This window comes from Ictalurus punctatus, chromosome 13, assembly GCF_001660625.3.
Source record: "Ictalurus punctatus breed USDA103 chromosome 13, Coco_2.0, whole genome shotgun sequence".
In the NCBI taxonomy this organism is placed as follows: domain Eukaryota; kingdom Metazoa; phylum Chordata; class Actinopteri; order Siluriformes; family Ictaluridae; genus Ictalurus; species Ictalurus punctatus.
Genome location: NC_030428.2, coordinates 16,480,953 through 16,496,483, shown reverse-complemented (window position 1 = coordinate 16,496,483; position 15,531 = coordinate 16,480,953). Strand labels below are relative to the sequence as shown.

Here is a 15,531-nt window from a genome sequence, read left to right as displayed (position 1 = left end):
TTCGTGTATTTAAAAACTAACCGTGTTGTGTGAATGCACTGCTTTCAGAGCCTTTTGTTTCATTATTTAATGCAAATTCTGAAGCGTGACTGAAAAAAAAAACTGGACAAAAATCGTAACTGGTTTTCTTCATCATAATATGGCCAGAGGTTACAGGCAAATTCACTTCTATTTCATCAATATGTCAAATGATTACAGAAATAAAATGCAGCCCCCCATTCTACCATTATGTAACCTTTGTGGTTTTGAACACATATCTGAAAAATGTATATATAATAATCAGAAATCTAGCTTTTTTATGTGTTAAGCATGACATTTCTTAATTTTTTTAAGTATGACCTTTCTTATGTGTTATATATGACATTTCAGAACTGACATGCAAGTATGTTTCTTAAGTCACTTCTGCTATAGCTTTTCCAACTTGTCAGCTTCTACTTCTCTTATTATTACAATTCTCTTACCATTTGTTTATGACCACTGTGAAATATTTAAGGTTAAATATATGAAATATTTTAAGAGAATGTTGTCCTTTTTCCTGAAGAGAACTTCAGGGTGTGGTGTTGTTCAGGTTGATCTATGAGTATTGTTAGCTGCTCCCAGTCCATGCCACTGCTTGACCAGCTCCTGTGATTTACTGATCATCTCATTCCAATGCTCCAGCTCCCTGCCTCTGGCATACATAAACGGCCCAATGACCACGAGTCCAAGTGATACTGTGGGGAGGTTGAAATGAAAGAGATTGACTTGATTAAAACACAGGCTCTGTACTTTATGGTATATAATACTTATAATAACATCCCAATTTCTCCATCTGGGGTTTAATAAAGTATTATCTTATCATTATCTTATCTTATTTACATTTATTTAATTGGTGTGACATTCATTTAATTATATTACTTTAACTGTTAAATAGGGCCCAAAATGTATGAATCGGCTGAAATAATATAAGTCTTGTCAAATTATGTTTTCACCAGTTGACTAGAAACAAATTCAGAATAGTTAGAGGAAGAACAGTGCCACAACCAAGCATGGAGTGACATCATGACTTACTTGGTACCTTGGTCCTGGTGCTTGGCACTTCAGCAGGCTCTTCAGGCGGTAACTGCTGAACTTCCAGGCTCAGGCAGGCTGCATCTAGCTGCAGAGGGAGAAGCCTGAATGTCAGCTTCTCATTAAAAGTTGGGTTACTGCCTCTGGTTACTGGTGTCCGCTTTGTTTTCACTACCTGAGTGTGTATCTGCAGAGAAACCTGGACAGAGACATCTGTCCAAGCCATTTACTGGTGAAACATTTGCACAAAGAATGAAATGTATATGATGATATTGTTCTAAATGTAAGTTCTATTGAATAATTGACATTACTGCATCTCACCAGCATTGCTGGGACACTGAAGTCCTTGGGCTCTAAGCACAACCACAGTGAGGCGCTGTAGAGACTGGCTGTAGTTCAGAGACACTTGGATATTGCCGTGTTTTGAAAGGGGCTGCATATTAACATAGAACAGTATGGCACAAAAACTTCAGTCTACACAATTTAGCAGCCCAAATCTTAAATAAGATAAGAAGGAAAGACAAATATTGCATGTAAACATTGGCTCTTGACTACCAGATCACTCTCCGTCTCAAGGTCTCTCCACAGGACTTTGCCCGCCGCCTCTCGCAGTTCAGAGTGTCTGAGAGGGAACAGAACATGGCCCACCAGGTGGTGCTTCTTCAGTCTGTCCACACTGTACAAACTCATGCGCAGAGTGAACTGGTCCACATTGTTATTAGACACCTTAATATACAGTACAATTAAACAGTTTCTCTTTACACATCGGCTATGTTTATATATATATATATATATATATATATATATGTGTGTGTGTGTGTGTGTGTGTGTGTGTGTGTCTGTGTGGGTGTGTGTATATGTACATATATGTGTGTGTGTGTGTGTGTGTGTGTGTGTGTGTGTGTGTATATATATATATATATATATATATATATATATATGGACAAGCAAACATTTGATCCCTTTTGAAACAGTGCCTATTAATAAAGTTGATACACTATCAAATGACTCATAAAATTGACATTTTGTAAAATTTACAATTTAAATTTTCACAATTTAAATTGACCTAAAAAAAAGATCAGTACATCCCTTCATTTATCACACCTTCAAATCTTCAATCATTAATTCAGTTATATATAAATGATTGAAAAAGCTCATTTTCCTTGTGGTTTTGTTCAAGTATATCAACTTCATTAATATAATATAATAATAATAATAATAATAATAATAATAATAATAATAATAATAATATAGGTAATCAAATGTTTGCTTGTCCAAATATGACAAAAAATGCAACAATTTCCATGGGGTGTACTTATTTTTTCACATGACTGTATAGATATAAATCATTAAACATTTGTAAAAGTAGACATTATATAGATATGACTTCCAAATGATTCATAAGTTAATGTTGAGTCTTGAGCTAATCATAATCACATGCCAGTTTTAAATTTTATTGTAGTTAGTTGGTGGCAGTAATATTGAACTGTTACGTCTCACAAGGTTTCCTTGGGATTTTGATTTCCTTGATTAACATGGGGTATCATACATCTTGCTGTCATGACCTTTAATATAACACTAATGACTAATAGATATCTAAAATTGTTATTGATATTCCATTGTTTTCCTACCTATTCCTAAATATCCTATACAGACAATAATTTCAACATATTTCTCTGTACTAAGAAAAGATCGAAAAATCTATTCTTGTTATGGGTTTCATTCAGTATAAGTCTATGGACAATTGCTCCAGGAGTAAAAAAGACACATTTTGTTCATAGTGTTCGTCAGTCTAATCTCCCTAAGTTAAAAAAAATAAAAATAAAGAAGAACTAAAGAAGAATTTGTAGTTATGCGTTAACAAAGAAGTCAATATAGCTCAAAGTAAACACAGAAGTGCTTCAGTTTTCCACCTAATCACAGTTACTACAAAACATTTACTCAGTTGCTTCAGTGTTGAATAGCTGGATGAATCAATGCACACACCAGTTTGATAAAGCATTCATTCATATCTGTCCCATCCTAACACATTTGTTTTATAACAGTTGTAGTTTTAAATTTGTCTTATATTGCTATGTATTCAAATTACTGTCTATAGTAATTGCCCATGTGCTTCAAATGCAATGGATAGAGATTAATTAAATAAAAAAACTCTGGAGTGTTCCTTTAAAGCAACTCAAGACACAGAATACTCATCTCCTGATATACCTGAAACACAAAGGTGTCATTGAATTGTGGTTGGATGCCTTTGGACCGGGCCTTGGCCTGACGGAGGTGTCTGTCTTCAGATGGCAAGAGCTGTAGTTTGACCAGTGTGGCATTGCTTTGGCATTGGGCCGGCAAGTTGGCAGCTTGGAGCAGGGAGACCACCAGCTGCTCTTGTTCATGCTGATACTGCACAGCAAAACACAGGCGTACAGTGGAGCCACTGGGCTGTGCCCACTCACTTGGCTCTTCGGGAAGCTGGTACAGATCTGGCCTCAGGCTGCCCAGTGGGAACCAGCCTCGAGTAACATACAGTCAGAGAGATAAAGAAATGAGAATAGAAGGAAATCCAACAATAAAGTGATTAACATCATTCTCACGTTGTTCTTCACAGGTCTCAGAATGACCTACTGCCTATTGTTAGAGAGCCACGCTGGGTATGCAGATGTGGGTGCTGTTCCCATTGCTCCTCTTCCTCCCTCCCTTCAGGCACTGCTGAATGGGATGAACTCTTGAAACTCGGAGGCAGAAAGAAGGGAACTTCAGCCAAGCTATGATGCATGGGAGCAGAGTTAAATCTTCACTCTAATTTAAGGCATATTTTATTTTACTTTTCATCTCCCTACGTAACTGTGATTGGGATGGTTTAAAGTAAGATCAAATACACACCCATAGCTGCTACCTTGTGATGTTTGGAACACAGGTGTGCATGGCGGAATAACTGGGTTAGTGCTGATCAGTTGTGTGTCCCGTCTCTGGTCCTGTCTCTTCTTCCATAAGAGATATGCTGTCAGGCCAATCAGTAAAAGAAAGAGAAGTACAGCAGCTAGACCAGTGGCCAATGCTACCATGGGATCTGATGGCACAGAAGATGAATATTGTTGCTTTATTTCCAGTGTCCCTTTAGGTGTAATGGGGTTTATAATTTAGAAGCCTGATGCTTACTATTACTAGTATTATTTTTTATTATCATTATACTATTACTAACAATACTTATTATTAGTATTGATGTGTTAATTAATAATTCCTTAGATTTGTATAGCACTTTTCCAGGCACTCAAAGTGCTTTACTTTGTATGGGGGGGGCTCCTCAACCACCATCACTGTGTCGCATCCACCTGGAGAGGAGAGTGATGTAGCCAATTCAGGGATGGAGATTATTAGGGGGCCATGAAAGATAAGGGCCAATGGGGGAATTTTGCCAGAACATTTTATGAGAAGTAGGATGTTTTTATGAACACAGAGAGTCAAGAACATCTCATCCAAATGACCATGCAGTTTTTAGAGTATAGTGTCCCGTCACTATACTGGGGTATTAGGCCCCAGACAGACCACAGGGTGAACACCCCCTGCTGCCCTACCTAATACCACTTCCAGCAGCAACCTTCCCCAGGAGGTCTTCCATTCAGATACTGGCCAGACTCAGCCCTGTTTAGCTTCAGTGGGAAACCAGGTGAGACCTGCAGGATGATATGGCTCTGGGATTTCTGTTAATTACTCTCTTCCCCCATATTGTACTTGCCAGTGCGGGAGACAGACACTGCCTCTACTTTTAGGAACATGTGACATCTCAAGGCAACGAACAGCTGACCAGTTTAGCCAGTGTATCTGCCTACTAACCTGGGCCCTTCTTACTACAGTGACTATTGACCAAATTTCTAGAAAAGAGAATGACCCTTTCCTGGTAGTGAGGACCAAATGTACCAGAAATGTATTGAAAGTGCTGCCCCATGTTTAGTTCTGGACATAATTTACATGGTCAAAAACTCAATAACAATTTCTTCTAAAGATTTCATAACTGTACCATATGGGAACGAGACCAGAGCACAATAATGACCATACTTTTGCAAGTTCAAATATTTGAATAAAAATGACCAGATATCATTAGTGTCCACCACTTTTCAAATTGACATTGTGCTCTGATGTTGGTTGCTCTGGGAATAGCCTGGGCTATCGTTGTTGGCTTCTTTGGTAAGACAGAAAACCTGTATAACAGACATCTCAATGCATGCACTGAGGGAGAAACTGCCAGAAACATGATTTTGAGTGTGGTGTCTCTTTATTTTTGTCACAGTGACACTACCCAGTTGCTGTTCTTTGAAGATTGCACTACCAGACACATGGTGTTAGTAAGACACTCATTATATCTGGAGTGGCTACCAGTGACTCAGAGACAGACTTCTGAATGTTACTCATTTAATATGTTAAAGCTTGTTTCTAATCCATACTGATTAATTCTCTAACTACTGATGTGTAAAGTCCCTAATCCCTATCCCCAAAAGATATTTAGTATGAAATATAATGGTATAAAAGCCAAACAGGATTGCTCACGTATATAAGGTCACAATTGGGTTTGTGACAATCACAAGTAAATATAAGAACTGTTCAGTAAAAAAAAAAATTCTATCACCACCCAATCAGAGATTATTTTAAAATTTAGGGTTTGACAGACATGTCAGAAATCACCTTCTTTTGCTTCAGTATCGAACATAAATCACAAATTTCTACCAAATCTCTCACAGATATGCCTAGCAAGCTTTTATAAAAGATCCGACAAATCGACAAAGTAGAATTAAAATAATGTTTCATTTTAAGTCAGTAAAAAATAATGCCTAATATTAACATTAATAGTTCAGGTTCACAGACACTGTCCTGTTGTATTTGTGATCCCATATAAGAGATAAAGTCTTTATCTTATTTAGCAGTAATGAATGACCAATGCCAATACCTTATTCCAGGTTGTTCTTATCCCTTTTTTGATTGTGAGCCCCATTATTTCACTCTTGTAGTAGTGTTTTTGTAGCTAGAAACTGTGAATTTTTATATATTTATAGAGAAAATGCAAAAGCAGATAAAAAAATATTATTAGCAATAAAACCTTTCCCAAATATTTACTTACCAGCCATGGATTGCCAAAGCCACCACCAACTTCCAGTTTGTTTTTATCCCTCTCTGTGTGGTTATGAGTTGCATCGTCCCATATTTCTGCTACTTCCATGCATTTCTTCAGTAGCTCTCTTGTCTCTGAGCCTGGCCACAAATCAATCTAATCACCCACAGTGTTCCCGAAGCTGCTCTACTTGGTTAATCAACACACACATCCAGAGGCTACATTACACACCAGCCTTGAGTCAAGCTAAAACTGGCATTTTCTGTACACCAACCAAGATAAAACAATTGGCCAGTCTATGAACACTCTAATCTAATCTTGCACTCAAAATTTTGTATGTAGATTAGTGTCATCTGCTGTGTTCTCACCCACACTGTTTTTTTGTCATGTTCTTCAACTCAGTATAAAGAAAGGATTCTGTTCAAAGCAGGTCATAAAGTAAGTTTTGGTAAAACATGTGCCCATTAATGCCACACATTTCAGAATCAGTTAGGTCTTTGGAGTTTGTGGACTCAAATGCATACAAAATAGTGATACAAAATGATTTCCATATATCAGGAACAATCTAAACCAAGTCAATTAATCTTGTTATTTATACTAACCTTAAATATCAACTATCTTAATTTTATAAAAACTACTCCAACACTTGCACAAACTTTCTAATGCAATCTTACCACAATGTAAACTTGTTAGAATTTACATGCCACCTTTTCAGTTAGACCCTAATTAATTTGTATTATTGTGTAATATATCAAAACTGGCATGTTATACAATGACTATAGCATTAAGATGCCTCAGTGACACCGTTATTCCTATACAGGGTTTAATTATTACACGCAGACCAGCATTGTTACTGCTTCTATAATATCTTGCTTGAGCCAGTCAGTTACATTCATGGAAGGTTAATGATCAACTCTGGCATCTGGGGATACTGGTAGAACACTTATCAGGATTTTAATCGGTGCATTTGTCAGTTTTTCCCACAGTGCGTTTGATAAAAAACTGGTAAGAAACAAATTACTGTATTCTTTATTTTTCACTGCCTTATAGTCAGCTGCCTTATACCTACATTTCCTGTAAATCTACCATGTGTGTGCACTTTGTTTACTGACAGCAGTCCATCTGTTACTATGCACAACCCACATCTTCTCACTACTTGGGTGATCACTCTCTTTTTCACCACAGCAGTGATAGTGCTATGATAGTGTGCGTCTCACTGGTACTCATTAAGTGCAGGAATGTTGCTGGGGTTTATAACCACCTCATTGTCACTGCTGAGTTGAGAGTCCATCTCCATCCACCAAAACTCCTGCTAAAAGCAGTCCTGTGGTCAGAATCTGACATCAGAATGTTGGCCATTGACATGCACTGTGAATAGAAAAAGTGGAGCCATAGCCTGTAACTGTGCACCTACAATTTGGATTAACAAGGAAGGTGTGTCTAATGAAGTGACCAGTATGTTTACACAGTGCCTAAAAAGTGGTCCTATACAGGTCTCTTTCCAGAGGTCTCTGGACCTGATAGAGAGGGACTGACTGTCTGACAGAATTTCTTTTGTATATTTTGGATGTCCTCAGTTTGCTTTAATGACCATGTGCAATCGAGCTAATATGGACTCCAAAAGTTATTGTGGAAAAACTGAGGATCCATGTTAATCATCGAAACACAGGCTTCAGTTGAAGTAATAAGACTGAAGGATAGGGAGTTTGATCCATCCATCTATCCATCCATCCATTTTTCCTACACAGGGTCGGGGGAGCCTGGAGCCTATCCCTGGGAACACGAGGCACGGGGTCCCAACCCATTGTAGGGCACGATCTGACACAACAGACAATTTGGAAATGCCAATCAGCCTACAATACATATCTTTGGACTTGTGGAAGACATATAAATGGCGCTTTTAAATAGAGTTAAATAGTTTTTTTCCCCCAAAAAGGTAGCAATATTAGACTGATGATATGGAAAATAAAAATATCTTAAACATGCAGTATAAATGTCTAAAAGCACATTTAGGGCTTTATGGTATTCATCTTCTCTGGGCACATGAGGATGCTTGCACTCTGGCATTAATGATGTGGAGCATAATGTTTTCGTGACAGGCACCATTCTATTTTCAAAACCTGTTTTCTGAGGTGCTGTTTCATTGTTCCCACGGCAACCTTAAAAATGTCATAATGAAAATTCATTGGGCTCCCATTGAGCATGGCTGTTTCTATAGCAACGAGAAGAGAGATTGGATGAAACTGGATGAGTAAGAGACAGCAACTGTGCATGTGTGTGCATGGTATGTGGGAAAGGGACAGAGAAAAAGCAAAAATAAATAAAGGAGTAAAAGGGAAAAAAGAAGGTTGTAGCACATGAACAAGGCATTGCAGTATTACCCATCTGTCTGTGCTTATTTCTATTGGATTTAGTAAGGAAGGAAGAAAAGACAGTGTGCTGAAAGATGGTGGTTGTAGACAAGACAGGGGGGTGACTGATTTGCTTTGACATCTGTCCTTAAACTAGTGTTTTCCTGTGACTCCTCCACTCTCTCCAGTGTGACCTCCCACCCCCATCCTCACCCTGAACACCGCCCTCTCATCCCCACCTCAAGTCCTCCTCCCTCTACCGAGGATTTGTCTCTCACAGGCAGAAAATCCAACACTACACTCACTCGTACTACATTTCGTACACTTCTTCAAGAGCACGCAGGAGAAGAAGAGGAACGAAGGAGGAGGGGAAAGAGAGACTGAGGTGAAAGCTTTCCAGACAGTTGGACCACAGAATGTGGGAGGTGTGTATATGTGAAGTGTGTATGTGTGTGAGACAGGAGAGTGGATGTGGATTTACCTGTGCAAGGGTTTCGCTACCAGCTGGAAATACAGACTGTAGGGTGACTTGACAGAAGGTAAAGGGAAATAAGGAGTGTATGCAAAGGAGAAGGAAAGAATAAAGGTGAGGAGAAGAAACCTTTCTTATTTTCTTTTTGTGATCTGCAAGTCTAGTCTAATGTGTGTGTTTTGAGTCTATGTGTTCAGGCTGTGACTAAGAAGACAGGTTTATGGTTTAGAGGTCAGTCAGAGGATGTGTTTTATGATGCAGGTATGTGGTGAGTTGATATAAAACATCTAACATGGTATTTTTAGATTTAGCTGAAGGACAACTGTTACATCTTTCCATAAGGACCTTGGATGGATAAAGTGTGTTCAGTCATGTTGGTAGCATTTATGTTTACAAAATAATCTCATGACTCCACAAGTTGAGTCGTCTCCTGTTTAAGTTCTACCTGATTAAACATCAGCAAATAATGTTTATGAATACACACATACTGATTTAGAGAAGTTCATGTGTTTATTACCAGTGATAAACTTTTGTCTCAGAATTGAATTAATTTTGTGATTTATGATGCCAATAAACTGTTCAACCAGGAAAGTCATAGTAATTCACACTTCTCATGAATCCAGTATTTTTATATATATATATATATATATATATATATATATATATATATATATATATATATATATATATATATATATATATATATATATATATATATATATATATATATATATATATATATATATATATATATATACATATACACACACACACACACACACACACACACACACACAGACACACACACACACACACACACACACACGCGTGCACACTAATGTTGTAATGCCGTATAACACAGGTCTGGTACTTGTCCTTGTATTACGTGTACTGCCCATTATAATGCGTTATATAATTTACACATTGCAGTAATTATACTCAACTTTGTCTTTTATATAAGTATGAATCAAATATTTTTTCTTGTTTTTATTTTGAGTATTGTGCCAAGACATTACAGGCCTTAAGTGAAGTTAGTTATAAAGCATATTTTTAATGTGAATTCTAATTTAATTTCAGTGTATGATACAGTATCTCACAAAAGTGAGTACACCCCTTACATTTTTGTAAATATTTGATTATATATTTTAATGTGACAACACTGAAGAAATGACACTTTGCTACAATGTAAAGTAGTGAGTGTACAGCTTGTGTAACAGTGTGAATTTGCTGTCCCCTCAAAATAACTCAACACACAGCCATTAATGTCTAAACCGCTGGCAACAAAAGTGAGTACACCCCTAAGTGAAAATCTCCAAAATGGGCCCAAAGTGTCAATATTTTGTTTGGCCACCATTATTTTCCAGCACTGCCTTAACCCTCTTGGGCATGGAGTTCACCAGAGCTTCACAGGTTGCCACTGGAGTCCTCTTCCACTCCTCCATGATGACATCACGGAGCTGGTGGATGTTAGAGACCTTGTGCTCCTCCACCTTCCGTTTGAGGATGCCCCACAGATGCTCAATAGGGTTTAGGTCTGGAGACATGCTTGGCCAGTCCATCACCTTCACCCTCAGCTTCTTTAGCATGGCAGTGGTCGTCTTTGAGGTGTTTTGGGTCGTTATCATGCTGGAATACTGCATACTGATCATGCTCTGCTTCAGTATGTCATAGTACATGTTGGCATTCATGGTTCCCTCAATGAACTGTAGCTCCCCAGTGCCGGCAGCACTCATGCAGCCTCAGACCATGACACTCCCACCACCATGCTTGACAAGTCATCTTGGTCTCATCAGACCACAGGACATGGTTCCAGTAATCCATGTCCTTAGTCTGCTTGTCTTCAGCAAACTGTTTGCGGGCTTTCTTGTGCATCATCTTTGGAAGAGGCTTCCTTCTAGGACGACAGCCATGTAGACCAATTTGATGCAGTGTGCTGCGTATGGTCTGAGCACTGACAGGCTGACCCCACACCCCTTCAACCTCTGCAGCAATGCTGGCAGCACTCACACGTCTATTTCCCAAAGACAACCTCTGGATATGACGCTGAGCACGTGCACTCAACTTCTTTGGTCGACCATGGCGAGGCCTGTTCTGAGTGGAACCTGTCCTGTTAAACCACTGTATGGTCTTGCCCACCGTGCTGCAGCTCAGTGTCAGGGTCTTGGCAATCTTCTTATAGCCTAGGCCATCTTTATGTAGAGCAACAATTCTTTTTTTCAGATCCTCAGAGAGTTCTTTGCCATGAGGTGCCATGTTGAACTTCCAGTGACCAGTATGAGGGAGTGTGAGAGCGATGACCAAATTTAACACACCTGCTCCCCATTCACACCTGAGACCTTGTAACACTAACAAGTCACATAACACCAGGGAGGGAAAATGGCTAATTGGGCCCAATTTGGACGTTTTCACTTAGGGGTGTACTCAGTTTTGTTGCCAGCGGTTTAGATATTAATGTCTGTGTGGTGAGTTATTTTGAGGGGACAGCAAAATCACACTGTTACACAAGCTGTACACTCACTACTTTACATTGTAGCAAAGTGTCATTTCTTCAGTGTTGTCACATTAAAAGATATGATCAAATATTTACAAAAAATGTGAGGGGTGTACTCCCTTTTGTGAGATACCATACTTGTTTTGGAATCAGCAGTTAGACGTGATTTTACTTCATAAATTTGCTTTGTGAACACTGACACTGAGTACAATTTGAGAAAAATCAAGTGTTTTTTGTTCTAATGCATTATAACCTGTGGTACACATACTATACCAGGATCTGTGTTATAGTGCATTACAGCATTAAGTGTTTACCATGTTTTATAAACAGTTATTTAGGAACAGATATTTGTGAGCAGTCCAAATCTCCAGCAAGTCCCGTGGCAGACCCAGGACAATGCTAGAGAGATTACAGCTCATAGTCTGCTTGGAAACATCTGGGGATCCCAGGAGCTTGAATAAGTGATTGGGAATAGAAAGCTCTTCTAATCGTGTTGCCACTACAACCCCCACCTGGAAAATGGGAAGGAGAACAAACAAATGAATGAACAAGCGATGTACCCTTGTGACATGTGTCAATAAGAAGGTATTCTTAAGAATGTCACCAGACTCATAGTGCTTAAGATTGCACTGGTAATGTGACCAGTGAAACAAGATACTGGTGTGTGTGTGTGTGTGTGTGTGTGTGTGTGTGTGTGTGTGTGTGTGTGTGTGTGTGTGTGTTTGTGCACTCACAGTTGTGATCAAGAGACTGAACTGTGATATAAACACAGCTAATCTACGTAATATCTGAACTTGGTTTCAATTCCTTTGATACTGATCTACCCACTCTCACTGTCAGTCTACAGAGTCTGTCCATGTGTGTGTTTGTGTGTAAAAGAAGTACACATGTTGTGCCTAGTCCTAAAGATTAGCTTGTTCTTAGCCTAACCAATGTAATCTGATCAATTAATAAGTGCACATCTAACTTTACATAATTTTGTTTCTATATTTATTCTAAAAACCAAAGGACATACAGTTCCATAAACACACCTTGATTGAACAAATGTTCTCTTACATGTATAGTATGTGTGTGTTTAATTTTTAAATTGTGGCCTATGTTTGATTTTCTTTAATGCTCCACTAACTCCCATTTTACTTAGGGAAAGCAGTCCAAGTGTCATTGCTGATATCTTTAATCTGCTGGTAATTAAGAAAAGTATTAGCTTTTTTATCAGCTGACATTGCTGGTCCCCTGTGATGGACTGGCGCCCCATCTAGGGTGCATTCTCACACTTTGTGCCCAGTGTTGGCTCTCTGAAGATGAATGAATGAACTGGTATTGCTACAAGTAACAAGTTATAACAAACCTTTCTTTCCAATAGGTTTTTCAATATGACACAGGAAAAACACTCTGAATCTGGACTCTACCCTTCTAGCAACCATCTTGGTTTTGCCCAAGCAGAGATGGAGGTTGATCGTGAGCACACAAATATCTCTTTATCAAAGACTTCTTCAGACATGGCCAGTGGTCCTACTCAGCGAATGGAGCTAGCCTGGTGCCAGCAACATCTCCACAAAAGTGTCAGCAATGCAGGCTACCTTCAGAGCCCTGCCAGCAGAGGAGGATCTGTCACTGGCATGCCTTCTTCTTTGGAGCTTGAGGAACGTAGTATAGCTAGAGGTGGTGTTAATATCACTCCAGAGACTGTTATCTGGTGTAGAAGAGCCACACGGCCCTTTAGCATCACTGAGGACTCACAGCAGGTATACACTGCCGAAAGGTGTGCACCATGTTCCCCGTCCATGCACAGGGATTTAAGAATGGGCTGTTTAGGGAGCAGGGAGTCTTGTTGCCAATGCCATGCAGAGGAAAATCTGAAAGCCCATAATAAAATGGTTTATGGGATGTTGTCTCCCGCTCTAGGCACCAGACTCTGCCTTAAGAATGCACATAGCCTTGCACATCCAGGGATGGATGACCGCCTTTGTACACAGAGTCCCTTTAAAGGTGAGAGCCACCGTTTACCAGCATGCAGGTCTGCATGTGTTAATAATGCACTGAATGCTGGCTCCTTCAAAAACACTTATGTTGTGCCCTGTCCTGGACATTTATTACCTCTACCAGCCTGTGCAGGAAGTTCTTGTTTACCTGAAAGGTCACTACTTCATTCACCTTGGCATGGTTTCCCACCTCTGGTGTCCTCTGTCAGTGAGACGGGACTAAACAATCGGACTGTGGGTCACTGCGATGGATCTGAAACATGTGGGAAGAACATTTCTAACTTCAGACTAGACCAAAATAGACAGTCTGGGTTTGGCCATCGGACAGTAAAAGATGCCTGCACCATGACACTTCTAAAGGACTCCAGAGATGTTGGTGTGCAAACCATGTCAAAAGATTCCCTAATTGCTCCTCTCTCCAATGCTTTCCCTGAGATCAGTATGACATCTCGTCCAGGTTCAAACACACATCTAGATGGAGAGGATGTAGAGACCAGGATCTCAGTAAAGGAGGTGGAGTGGGATGCGGAGGGAATGACATGGGAGGTCTATGGGGCAGCTGTAGACCCAGAAGAGCTTGGCCTGGCCATCCAGCGTCATCTAGAGCTTCAGATCAAAGAAACAGCAGCTGCTGCTGCCCAGAAAAAAACAACTGCAGAGAATAATGGTGCCTCAATGCAACAAAACAATCGACAGAGGAAGAGTGAAAGTATGGTACGATTGCTGTGTGGTCCAGCATGCTGCTCACGTTCCACTGCTGTAGAAGACTGGGGAGATTAATGAAATTGTAAGATTATAAGCATGTAAACTGCCTTCTTTACCTCTTAAGCACTTTTTGAATTAATATAGTAGATGAAGTCCAAGCGCCTGACAGGATAAGTGTTTGATCATCCCTTAAAGTCCCAACTTATTAATCAGTTATTATTCTTAAAGCAGAGAACTAATCAATTCTCTGAGAAAATTTGAAGAGGCAACATTCCGGACTTCTATACTCAGGAAAAAACTTTAAGGCAATACTTGAAAATAACATACACACATGTACATTGTACCTGAGTCAAATCTAGACATGGTAAATGTATTTGGGGAAAAAATTGGTAACTTCATATAGCAAATGGCTATATCACAAACTCTCAAATTGCTCTTGGTATTGTTGTATATATCCTACATGCCTTTAGTAAAGGGCATTTTCAGATTTACAATTACAAGTCCACAATCAAGACCTTATTGTAAAGTACAGATTTTGATTAGTTGATTAAATTTAGTATTTGTGTTTTGACAGAACAAATAAGATTATGATATATATTATGCTTTACATTATAACTGCTTGCAGGTATAGATTTAAATTATGCACATGCTTCATTTCAAACCTAAAATAAGATCGTACTGATAAGATGTAAGGTGGTGATGATATTTTGGTAATTTTTTAATGCTGTTTGAAAATACAAAAACACTATTATGTTTTTGAAGTAATGAAGACATTCTACACTCACTGTCCACTTTAATAGGAAAACCTGTACACCTGCTCATTTATGCTGTTATCCAATAAGCCAATCATGTGGCAGCAGCACATTGCATAACATAATGTAGATACAGGCGTGGTGAGTCTGTGCCCATCACAGCCTCAGATTCCTGTTTTTGGCTGGCAAGCGTGGAATCTGATGTGATCGTCTGCTGTTGTAGCCCATCCACCTCAAGGTTTGATGAGATGTTGAGCATGTTGAGATGCTTTTCTGCTCACCACGATTGTAAAGAGTGCTTTTTGAGTTACTACATCCTTCCTGGCAGCTCAAGTCAATCTGGTTTATCAGCAAGGCATTTCTACCCACAGAAGTGTCGCTCACTTAATGTTTTTTTGTTTTTCGCCCCATTCTGTGTAAACTCTAGAGACTGTTGTGTGTGAAATTCCCAGGAGTTCAGCAGTTTCTGAAACATTAAATCCAGACCATCTGGCACCAAAAACCATGTCACAGTTAAAGTCAAATAGATCACATTTTTCTCCCATTCTGATGTTTGATGTGAACAGTAACTGAAGCTCTTCACCTGTATCTGCATGATATTATGCATTGAGCTGCTGTCACATGATTGGCTTA

The 15,531-nt window shown here is 39.2% G+C and overlaps 2 protein-coding genes across 7 annotated transcripts; one reads left to right on the top strand and one right to left on the bottom strand.

Annotated features, from left to right (window-relative positions):
• Window positions 1-113: 113 nt before the first annotated feature.
• On the bottom strand, window positions 114-6,391 carry syt15 (synaptotagmin XV). 5 transcript variants are annotated; one of them, XM_017482641.3, is made up of 9 exons: window positions 6,155-6,391; window positions 3,925-4,111; window positions 3,667-3,806; window positions 3,259-3,554; window positions 1,606-1,776; window positions 1,372-1,483; window positions 1,226-1,263; window positions 1,051-1,138; window positions 114-713 (listed from the first exon to the last, which is right to left on the bottom strand). In XM_017482641.3, the coding sequence occupies exons 1-9, from the start codon at window positions 6,159-6,161 to the stop codon at window positions 565-567; spliced, it is 1,188 nt and encodes a 395-aa protein (XP_017338130.1). In that variant the 5' UTR covers window positions 6,162-6,391; the 3' UTR covers window positions 114-564. The 5 variants fall into 5 exon arrangements, with proteins under 5 accessions (XP_017338130.1, XP_053541183.1, XP_017338129.1 ...); XM_053685208.1 differs by having other exon boundaries at window positions 1,058-1,138; XM_017482640.3 differs by having other exon boundaries at window positions 1,058-1,263; window positions 6,155-6,390.
• Window positions 6,392-8,641: 2,250 nt separating this feature from the next.
• On the top strand, window positions 8,642-15,531 carry LOC108273442 (GRIN2-like protein). 2 transcript variants are annotated; one of them, XM_017482652.3, is made up of 2 exons: window positions 8,642-8,921; window positions 12,823-15,531. In XM_017482652.3, the coding sequence occupies exon 2, from the start codon at window positions 12,833-12,835 to the stop codon at window positions 14,219-14,221; it is 1,389 nt and encodes a 462-aa protein (XP_017338141.1). In that variant the 5' UTR covers window positions 8,642-8,921; window positions 12,823-12,832; the 3' UTR covers window positions 14,222-15,531. The 2 variants fall into 2 exon arrangements, with proteins under 2 accessions (XP_017338141.1, XP_017338140.1); XM_017482651.3 differs by having other exon boundaries at window positions 8,642-9,082.

Excerpts from the sequence above, each read along its gene's own strand:
- syt15 (XM_017482637.3), bottom strand. Across the intron at positions 3,807-3,924 it reads TCACAAGGTAGCAGCTATGG|CTTGGCTGAAGTTCCCTTCT; the intron begins GTGTGTATTTGA and ends CATGCATCATAG. Across the intron at positions 3,555-3,666 it reads TGGCTCTCTAACAATAGGCA|GCTGGTTCCCACTGGGCAGC; the intron begins GTAGGTCATTCT and ends ATGTTACTCGAG.
- LOC108273442 (XM_017482652.3), top strand. The coding sequence starts at position 12,833 with ATGACACAGGAAAAACACTCTGAATCTGGACTCTACCCTTCTAGCAAC.